The 11,579-nt window shown below is 40.6% G+C and overlaps 1 protein-coding gene across 1 annotated transcript; it reads left to right on the top strand.

The window, feature by feature from the left end:
- Nucleotides 1–4,694: 4,694 nt before the first annotated feature.
- PCDH9 (protocadherin 9) lies at nucleotides 4,695–10,523 on the top strand. The gene is made up of 2 exons (XM_087435995.1): nucleotides 4,695–5,221; nucleotides 6,438–10,523. The coding sequence occupies exon 2, from the start codon at nucleotides 6,573–6,575 to the stop codon at nucleotides 9,669–9,671; it is 3,099 nt and encodes a 1,032-aa protein (XP_087292121.1). The 5' UTR covers nucleotides 4,695–5,221; nucleotides 6,438–6,572; the 3' UTR covers nucleotides 9,672–10,523.
- Nucleotides 10,524–11,579: the final 1,056 nt, after the last annotated feature.

Genomic DNA, 11,579 nt, shown 5'->3' on the forward strand with positions numbered 1-11,579 from the left:
TTTCAACAACATACTCTTATTAATAAGAATGTACTGAAAGATAATAAAGAAAAACTCATACTATATTTATTTTAACTGGGGGAAAAGTCCTAATATCTAAGAAAATCATTTTTCTAATTATCTTTGGACAAATACTGTTGTGCTTGAAACATGGACTTATCTCACCATTTTTCTATCTCTATTTTTAAGTGTAAATAGAGGTACTTCCAAATAATGTGCATGCTATTTCTGCATCTTTGGACATTTATCATTTATATAAATATGAATTGAATAGATCATACTTAATATTCCAATCTAACAGTTCTTATCCACAAAAATATCATAGACACAAGAAACAGCAAGTTTTGTATGTTATATTTCACTTGAGACTGCATGACTTTAATCAAATTATTTAAGATTAAACATATATTTATTCTCTCTTTATCATCTTAAAACTACTTTTTCATTTTTTCCTGAGTGATTACTTGAGCCCTACCTGTGAGGGCGTAAACACTTGTCTATATATAACCTGAAGTCTTAAAAAACCAATAACGAAACTTGAAAATTCAATATTTTCTTTATTTATACAGTAATCATGATAAAATAGTGGTGCTGGAAAATGTCAGTTTATATTGTAATAACTGTTAGAGCTACAAATCTGACATCTATAATAGTTGTCAGTCATAAAAATACAGCAAATTGGGATAAATTTAGTTCCGTCATTCAAACAGAATGAAGCTGCTTGTCACCTGCTTTCCTTTGTGATTTGATTACCTTGGACTGGGTTTTCCTTAAAAAGAAAGAAAAGGGGGAAAGAAGGTATTCAAAGGAAAGAGCTAATAAATAGTGAAGCAAAAGAATTATTCAAAGAGCTTACTACACTTTGCCAGTTTGCACAGCCTTAAAAGGTGTTAATTTTCTTTTTGTGGTGTTAAAATTCTGCATTGTCATTTTCTAAGCAGTGATAATACAAATAACCCTTAGCATTTTTCACACAATTTTTCCCCCAGAAGTACAGTACAATAGTCTAGTCTTGTGTGAAATGGGGACAATAATACCTGCTGTGACATAAGAGCTCCTGTGATTGATTGATTAATGTCTTTTAGACACAATAAGACATCTGGATTAAAGGAACTTTAGAAGTAGAGGGCATAAAAGTTTTTATTTTTAACTTTGATTGGAATATAGAACTGGTATATCAGAGTTGAAAATATGAGCCATGAAATCTTTGAGGAGGTCATTTGATCATTGTAAATACCACTGTCTATGTCTTTTATATAAAATGTAACTTTAAAAAGCCTTTACAATCTTTGTGTGAAATGTAATTTTAAAATGCTGAGTGGTAACTAGAAAATCATAGATGAAAATCCAATTAACAAACTGACTACTTAATAATTTAGGTTATTAAATGCCATTACATGGAAATTATTGTTTAGGGTGCCCTAGCTTCACAAGTATCCCATGACCTATATAACCAGCAGAGAACATGAAGGCAATTTTACTATAGCCCAGAGGGCATAATTCCAAAATACTAATCAGGTACAACACAGGTGAGAATATCATAATTCCTTGCTGTAGCAAACATGCATTGACAAAGACAAATAAGGGTTAACTAAGGAGCTCTAAGTGGAAGACTCACATACGTATTGGAAGATCTCTATTGGAAGTCATATAATTGGAAATATATTATTAAATTCACTAAAAAAGGATTAAAATACAGAAAAAAATAGATGTTCCCCTACAAAAACTAAAATTAATGAATATCATTTCCCTAATTCATAATTATGCAGATGTAACTTTTTTAAAAAAAATAAGAGAGGCAGATTTTGAGCTGTTCTCATTATGCAAATGCTTTATATAGTGTTTTGGGCAGAAGCCTCAAGTTATGAGAGCAGAAGGTTAGGAATATGACCCTTTATATTTAATTTTCTTCCAAGAATATTAATAAGATCTCTAATAATAGTTCTCATTCTGGAAGTTAGCAGTTGGAATATAATAGGGCAAACCATAAGCTTCAATTGAAGAGCAAAACTGGTATGATTAGTTAAAGAATCCCAATAATTTAGATATGCCAAACAAATGCCTACAAGATAGAATGCCCCGAAGTCAGTAGCTCTATTTCTGTATTATATTCAATCTCCTTTGATAAGAATCTAGACGTACTTCATTTTGGGGCTTTGACCTTTGTTTTCTGTTAATTGAAGTCTCGTGGTCAAAAATTCAATCATGTGTGGATTCTTCTCTTCCCTCACCTTCATCTGTGTTCAAGCTAAGATTTCACTTACCAGCATAGGGTAATAATGGGCTCTGACTACAAGGAAAGCTATCCCTTAGCAAACAGAAACAATTCCACGTAGTAATAATGTTAAATAATTATTGCTAAGCTATGTGTTGTGACTACAACATGACTTTGAAATGACTGCAATATGATGAGAATAAGAATGTGAGAGACTGTGATGCTTATGAAACGAACTGGAAAGTGGTGGTGCTGCTATATTTATTGTAAATGTATCCGAACAATGGTTCATTTATGATTTTAAAGTAGTTCAGAGCGTAAAACAGATGACAATTGGAACAATGCACTAGCTTTAATTGTAAATTTTGTGAATGGCAAAAGGATCATTCGCTGTGGTTAGATAAAGGAATCTTCCTTTAATTCACTGGCATTATTGTATGAGGGAACTATTTTTCTTTTGACTTTTAGATACTTCAGCAGTCCTTTTTATTCTTAAATTTTGTATATTCTGATCACACAAAATACTACTATCATAAGAGTTGTTTGGCTATTTAAAAACAGTATCAACCTATTGCCTGCAAGAAACCTGTTTTTATACTTCACATATAAGGGATTAATGAATTTTAAAGTGGGCTTTTACTGTGAATACTCACCTGAAGAAAAGTTTGCATAAAAAGGAGCTTACATTTTCATAGATGTGGGGAAATTGTCATGTCAAATGAGTTGGTTAAATAATGGAATTATTTATACAATATTTAATTTGGTAGGTTTGCTTAGTGATTTTTTTTTTACTTAAATATCTAAAAGTAAGTATTCATATTGAAACTGAAAATCATTGTATTCAAAAACAAGACTTATCCCTGATCACACCATCATAGCGCATAACTAGGGGAAAAGCCTCGGATACATATACAACCCACTACAGAGCGGGGAATACGGAGATTTAAAATAAATGCCCTTTATCTCTGTAAGGTAGAACGAGTTACTCAATCATGAATTAAGACCTTCTCAGACCACCTTTATAGGTCATTCAAAAAATTAAATTTTTTGTTCCAAGTGAACTATTATTAATGCTTCAAACTTTACTCAGGTATCTGGCGTTGTAGGTACAACACATTGCACAAACCTTCGTGGTTTACTGATTTTAAAAGATCAATCAAATATAGATAGCACTTTCTGGGCCAATACTTAAGGAATAAGGTTAATCCTTTCGGGAGTCATTCCATCCGGCTCTTGTATGAAAATGAGGAACGTGTGTGCACACGCTACAGAACTGGAGTCCTAGAAATGAATTGCAAGGGGAAAGACAAGTATTACACGTAAAGTTGGAATCAGCAGAAAGTGCAAGGGGAAAGGAAATGTTCCGCAGCTTTGGGAGCAGCTGGAAGGGACTCCTTCCAGCCTTTAGCAAGAAAAGTTTGCAGTTAGGTGAGCTGGAAGCGGGTTTTGCCGCAGCCGCGTGTCCGGGCGAGCTCGGGTTCGCAGATTTCTGGGCGCGGCGGGAGCAGAAATTCAAGGACAGCCATGATCGGCCGCCGCAGCCCGTCCTGCTCCACCAGATGAGACTTCGCACCGCACAACCAGACCGGCCAGTGCTGACCAAGGCGATCCCAGAGGCTGCCACTTTCCCTTGCCCCCGGGCAGCTTCCGACACCCTGCATGTAGGGAGTGCTCAAATTAATTTTCTTTCCGGTCTCGACTGAGATTCAGATATTCTCTGCCCCGACCTTTAGCTATCCGCCCTCTCCGCCCTTCTCGCCAATGTCCCTGGCAGCAAAAGCCTGCAGTTGCAGCACCGGGCGTGTTGTCCGTTTAACGCGCTCCGGGAATCTGCTGGCCCGTGCTCCCCTCGGAGAAGCCACAATGCGCCTCGCGCCTCGGACCCTGGGATGACTCTCTGATCTTTGCATTTTGGCCCCTCCATTTAGCAAAGAGAAGCGCGCGAAACGTGCGCCCAGAGATGAGCCGCCTCGGCGTCCCCCATCCGCCCTCCGCCGCGCCCGAGGCTCCCTAGATCCGCGCCCGCACGCCTCGCTGGCCTCCCGCGCCGCCCCAGCTCGCCTGACTGCCGGGGCTCGGCAGTGCGCTGCCCCGCGCGGCCCCGAGCCGCCGGCCCCGCTCCCGCCTGCGAGAGACCGGTCCGCGCGGGCCCGGGGACAGCCGGCGCTTCCCTCCGGGCCGGACCCTGCTGAGCATGCTCAGTGCGCCTCCTGGAAGCCGGCTCTCCCGAGGCCAGGATCACTTCTCCGGGTTTTCACGGCAGCCGTGGGGGCGCTGAGGAGGGGAGGCTGGGAGACAGTCTGCGCCTTGTTCCGCGCCCCCTCCCTCGTGCCCGGCTGCGGCCGCCCGCACCGCAAGATGCGGGCCAATCAGGGGCCGGGGGCGGGGCCTATGCCGTCACGCCCTCCCTCTGGGCTTATTGAGAGTTATATCAAGAAATTCAGTTCAGAGAGAGGAAAGGAGAGGGAGAAGGAGAGAGGGGCAGAGGAGAAGAGAGAGAAGGAGAGCACGCAAGAGAGGAAGGAGCGCCTTAGAGTCTCTGAAGCACGCAAGAGATAACCAATTAGGAATTTTTTGGGCAACTGTCACCCAGGAGAGCAGCCAGAGAATCACCATCACCCCAACTCTGACGTTTCCTACAAGAAGTTAGAGACTTAAGCAGTATTAACATCGGAGGGAAATGATATGCTTGACGCTGTGGAAAATACCCCTGAACTGAAGAAGTGCAACTGGATGTTGTGTGTGTGTTAAATACCAGAAGATCCCAGACCCCGTGGGTAATAGAGACGAAATGTGGAGAGAATGACTAACGACAAATCTGTGAATTTGTTCTCTGGAGTTGCTAATTTGCCAGCCCGAAGCAACACATTTTACAAGGAGGAAACGTTTTGCTGCTTCTGATTTCTCCCCAAACTGGTGCTACCAGATGCATGGCTTTCTATGTGTTGGAACAAATCATTCCTAACTGCAGCATACCGGGAAAGGGGAAAGGTTGAGGCAACTAACGTAAGTGTAAAGTTTTGCATGCACAATTGTAAATTCTGTGTTTGGATATGTCCTCAGTGGAGACGAGGGATGTTTGTAATTGGGCAGACGGTTGGGGCAGAGCTCACCTACTCGGCTGTATCTGCATCCCTACCTGCATCACTCTGCCGGAACTAATCGCGGGCATCAGCTACCGTGCAGCCTAATGCAGATAAGATTAGAGCTTGGGAACTGACCAGTTCTACTCAAGTAGGAAGCTGCCTGGAGCCTTGCACCCATTTAAATTGCAGTTAGAGGAGCATCTAAGCAGAAACCTTTTTACCTGCATTATTGGTTTGCAGTATTTATGTGTGGGAGATGTTACTTATATTTTAACCAGAGATCAGGGTTAAGCAACTGCATTTTTTTTTTCTCTTTTATACTCAGTCGAAAATATTGTGCTGTTACATGGAAATGTTAGCTGCGTTTCATTTACGTCTTGACACTCTCTTCCACCTCTAGTATAAGGAATCATATATTATTCTACATTTTTAAAAGTTTTAAGGTATTTATTAATTCTAATGGGGATAATTTGACAATATGGAGAAGTGAGAGCAAGGTCTGGGGAAGAGATCTGAAGTCTTGGTATTGTGTTTTTAGGCGATGAGCATGTGTAGTGGCCGGTGACTATTGCCTCTGATGCTGCAGCAGCATTTCCGTGAGCTTGTTTCCCAGTAAGATTGTACTAGAAGGCAGTTGAAGGACTGGGAGGAAAGAAAAAGATAGTCTTTGTAGAAGAAAGAGATGACTCAGTGTGGCAGAGAAGAAAACACATCACATTTGACATGTGACAAAGCAATTAGCAAGAACCGTAGCTAAATACTTACTGTTTTTCACTTGCACCTAAAAAAACTGAGGGAGGTGGGTTAGAAGCCAGGAGGCGGGTAAGACGGGGGAGGGGAAGAGGAGAACAAGAATGCATGTTTCGAATTAAACAGTATCCTGAAAAACAGTGTGGGTGAAGACAGGTAAAAATAGCAGCTGTCCTTAATTCAAAAGTAGAGAATTTCATTTTCTCTGGGCAAATGCAACAAGCAGGGGATATTTAGTGTTCTTTATCCACAGAGTTAACTTGCAAACAGTAGCAGAGCAAACTGCCATGTTTACTAATATGCAGTGGAAAATGTGTTGTGATATTTTGTGACTGTGTGTTTTTGTTTACTGAAGAATAATATTGTCTATACGATTGTGTTGACAGTGGCTGTCTCCAAATAAGCGATGAGAGGTAATGCGTCCTCCAGTCCATGCACACTTCCTCTTGCAGTTCGTGCATCATTCCTCAGTGGAAACCTTTAAACGCTAAAATCCAGGAAAAGAAAATAAATACATTATCATGGACCTGAGGGATTTTTACCTGTTGGCTGCTCTGATTGCCTGTTTAAGGCTGGATTCCGCAATAGCTCAAGAACTTATTTACACTATTAGAGAGGAATTGCCTGAAAATGTGCCCATAGGAAACATACCAAAGGATCTGAACATTTCTCACATCAATGCTGCCACAGGGACCAGCGCCAGCCTTGTCTACAGACTGGTTTCTAAAGCTGGGGATGCCCCTTTGGTGAAAGTCTCCAGTAGCACTGGGGAAATTTTCACAACCTCCAATAGAATAGACAGAGAAAAACTCTGTGCTGGAGCCTCTTATGCTGAGGAGAATGAGTGTTTCTTTGAACTTGAGGTGGTGATCCTCCCCAATGATTTTTTCAGGCTGATCAAAATAAAAATAATTGTTAAGGATACCAATGATAATGCCCCCATGTTTCCATCTCCTGTCATCAATATTTCCATTCCAGAAAACACTTTGATCAACAGCCGCTTTCCAATTCCATCAGCTACAGATCCTGACACAGGCTTCAATGGTGTACAGCATTATGAATTGTTAAATGGGCAGAGTGTTTTTGGACTGGATATCGTGGAAACTCCGGAGGGAGAGAAGTGGCCGCAATTGATTGTTCAGCAAAACTTGGACAGAGAACAGAAAGATACCTATGTGATGAAAATCAAAGTAGAGGATGGAGGCACTCCACAGAAATCCAGCACAGCCATACTGCAGGTCACAGTAAGTGATGTAAATGACAACAGGCCAGTATTTAAAGAGGGTCAAGTGGAGGTGCATATTCCAGAGAATGCTCCTGTAGGCACCTCTGTAATTCAGCTCCATGCCACTGATGCAGATATAGGCAGTAATGCTGAAATCCGGTACATTTTTGGTGCCCAGGTCGCCCCTGCAACCAAAAGACTCTTTGCTTTAAATAATACTACTGGGCTGATTACAGTTCAGAGGTCCTTAGATCGAGAGGAGACAGCCATTCACAAAGTGACAGTGCTGGCTAGCGATGGCAGCTCCACTCCCGCTCGAGCAACGGTTACCATCAATGTCACTGATGTAAATGATAACCCTCCAAACATAGACCTCAGGTACATTATAAGTCCCATCAATGGCACAGTGTATTTATCTGAGAAAGATCCTGTCAATACAAAGATTGCCCTAATTACAGTTTCAGATAAGGACACGGATGTGAATGGCAAAGTGATCTGTTTTATTGAAAGAGAGGTCCCATTTCATTTGAAGGCTGTATACGACAACCAATACTTGTTAGAGACCTCTTCTTTGCTGGACTATGAGGGCACCAAAGAATTCAGCTTTAAAATTGTTGCCTCTGATTCTGGGAAGCCCAGTTTAAATCAGACTGCCCTGGTAAGGGTTAAGCTTGAGGACGAAAATGACAACCCACCAATTTTCAACCAGCCTGTAATTGAGCTGTCAGTTTCTGAAAACAACCGACGTGGGTTATACTTAACAACTATTAGTGCCACAGATGAAGACAGTGGGAAAAATGCAGACATTGTTTATCAGCTTGGACCGAATGCCTCCTTCTTTGATCTGGACCGAAAGACAGGAGTTTTGACAGCCTCCAGAGTCTTTGACAGAGAAGAACAAGAACGATTCATTTTTACAGTAACTGCCCGGGACAACGGGACACCTCCCCTCCAAAGCCAAGCAGCTGTGATAGTCACCGTTCTGGATGAGAATGACAATAGCCCCAAGTTTACTCATAATCATTTTCAATTTTTTGTGTCTGAGAATCTGCCAAAGTATAGTACTGTGGGGGTAATCACAGTGACAGATGCAGATGCTGGAGAGAATAAAGCGGTGACTCTTTCCATTCTAAACGACAATGATAATTTTGTGTTGGATCCCTATTCTGGAGTCATAAAGTCAAATGTCTCATTTGATAGAGAGCAGCAGAGTTCTTACACTTTTGATGTCAAAGCCACTGATGGAGGACAACCACCTCGTTCCTCTACTGCAAAAGTAACTATCAATGTCATGGACGTCAATGACAATAGCCCAGTTGTCATTTCTCCACCTTCTAACACTTCTTTTAAGTTGGTGCCCCTCTCAGCCATTCCTGGCTCCGTGGTAGCAGAAGTTTTTGCAGTGGATATTGACACTGGGATGAATGCTGAACTTAAGTACACAATTGTGAGTGGGAACAACAAAGGCTTGTTTAGGATTGATCCTGTCACAGGTAACATTACTCTGGAGGAAAAACCGGCACCTACTGATGTGGGCTTGCACCGTTTGGTGGTCAACATAAGTGACTTGGGATACCCTAAGTCTTTGCACACACTTGTGCTTGTTTTTCTTTATGTTAATGACACTGCTGGAAATGCCTCCTATATCTATGACTTGATTCGCAGGACTATGGAGACCCCATTGGACAGGAACATAGGGGATAGTAGCCAACCCTATCAAAATGAGGACTATCTCACCATCATGATCGCCATCGTCGCCGGCGCCATGGTGGTCATAGTCGTGATCTTCGTCACTGTTCTGGTGCGTTGTCGCCATGCATCAAGGTTCAAAGCAGCTCAGAGGAGCAAGCAAGGTGCTGAATGGATGTCCCCAAACCAAGAGAACAAACAAAACAAGAAAAAGAAAAGGAAGAAAAGAAAGTCTCCCAAGAGCTCTCTTTTGAACTTTGTTACAATTGAAGAGTCCAAACCCGATGATGCAGTTCACGAGCCTATCAATGGGACAATAAGCCTGCCAGCTGAGCTGGAGGAGCAAAGTATAGGAAGATTTGACTGGGGCCCGGCACCACCCACAACCTTCAAACCTAACAGCCCTGACCTGGCCAAGCACTACAAATCTGCTTCTCCACAGCCTGCTTTTCATCTTAAACCGGACACTCCAGTTTCCGTGAAAAAGCATCACGTGATTCAGGAACTCCCTTTGGACAACACCTTTGTCGGGGGTTGCGACACCCTTTCCAAACGCTCTTCCACTAGTTCAGATCACTTCAGTGCCTCAGAGTGCAGTTCCCAAGGAGGCTTCAAGACAAAGGGCCCCTTACACACCAGACAGGTAAACGAGCACTTTTACTGGTCTATAAGTACTGCATACAAGTGCCCAGTCAACCAGTATTAACGCGCCAGTGTGTCTATTGTTTTGGTCTAACTTTAGCTTAGTTATAAAGAGGGAAAAAAAACTTGACCCCTTTTTCTATTCCTCTGGGGCTCAGTCAAGAATTTTTAGAACAGCTTTGAAATTTCTGAGTTCTGAGAATTATTTAACCTCCCAGTTTCCTTCAAATGGCAAAAGATGAAAAGAGGAAATTATTCAAAAATGTCCCAAGATAATGTTTGCTGAAGAAGAAAACCTGTTCTGATATGCCAAATTCTGCTCCTGGGGTTTCCAAATTGACTGCTTCCAGATTTTCACATTACCTTTTGATCTCGAAAGTCACCTTCAAATCTCAAGTTTTAAGTGACGTTTGAAGGTCTGACTATAATGATGTCAGAGCTGTGGTTGCTAAAGGGGTTAATTTTTTTTTAGTCTCTAAACAAGATAGTAGAGTATGAAATGTACATCAGTTGTGAAGCACATGATTGTTGATAGATTGCAACTAAGCCATATAGGAAGTCTTCTCTTTGATTTCAGATGATTTTATTGTAATATAGTAGATTGGGTATTGAACAGAGAGGTTTGCAGATTGTCCACAATGGCCAAAGTACTCTTCCAAAAAGAAAAAAAAGAAAAGAAAAAAAATAGAAGGAATGCTTTCTCCCTGATATAACTGATTTATAGAGAAAAGAATGAATCCATTGTAAATATTCTCTCATCTTAGTAATGCATAAGTGATCTGTCATAACTCATACTAAACCGTGAAATATGCCATATGAAGAGGGATTAAGAGGCTGAGCAACTCATATTTCAGCCAAATCCAGAATTAGTTTTTCTTAGGTCTAATAATTCCTTGTTAATAAAGATTTAAATGCAGCGCTGTCTAATTTATTTCACTGGTGCTTGTCTGTTGCCACGGAAGTTGAGTGTCAATAATATCCTGTAGATGGCACTAGGGTATCATGTCGCTTGTGCTGGCTAGGTGCCAATCCTGCAGTAGCAAGGAGATGGGGGAGGGAAGGATCAAGCTGGTACTATAGCCAAAGATACCTTTTATTTAATGATAGTTGCTCTGGAGCAACTGTTTAAGTTCATTTGCTTGCTCTTTTGTGACTAGCTCTCACCACACCAACTTCCTAGGATTTCGTAGTCTAAGTTCTATCTTTGTTGGTATTGAGTCCACCTATGGTGATGACCCATCTGAATTTGTTAAAAATAAGGAACATATAGATTTCAGAAAATCAAGTAAAGCAAAATAAGTTTGCAGGATAGTATTGACAGTTGTTGAATAGTGTTTGAAAACTCAAGAGTTTTTCTTTTCCTTTCTTCTTTTTATGGAGGGTTGGGTGGGGGGAGAAAGTCTTATTGAAACTCTATCTCCTTCTCATCATCTAGTGTTTATTGCTCTGGAGTGACTTTAAGACTTTGTGGTAATAAGATATTTATAAAAATAATTTTGACAATGAATCACATAGGTACTCCCAGAACATTACAACTAAAGTCTCCATTTCTTAAAGTAAAAGATTAAATATCTTGGATATTTCAAAAGCACATATATTTAGAGTTTGAATGCACAGAATGAAAGGAATTAAAATAAGTCAGTCTAGAAGTTGTAGAGGAGAATATGATGTTATTAGACGTAAGTTGAAGTTGGAACAATTTATTTTCATGTTAACTTCATCAGCTTTAAAAGAGGTTGATTTAAAAATTTTGAAAATTTCCAAGCTTAGTAAAGGTTTGTAAAAGTTGGTAAATAGTTAATCATGGTAAGAAAAGTAATGTATGAAACTAAATGGATTTAAATATGAAGTTTCTATTTAATGAAAAGAAAGAAAATGGCCTTTTTTATTAGTTACTCTTAATGTGAATGTCACTCACAATGTACTGATTATATTTTATGATTTGCATAATATCTTGAAAAAACTAACATGA

The sequence above is a fragment of the Ceratotherium simum genome, chromosome 10 (assembly GCF_057802395.1).
Source record: "Ceratotherium simum simum isolate JZ-2026a chromosome 10, ASM5780239v1, whole genome shotgun sequence".
Lineage (NCBI taxonomy): Eukaryota > Metazoa > Chordata > Mammalia > Perissodactyla > Rhinocerotidae > Ceratotherium > Ceratotherium simum.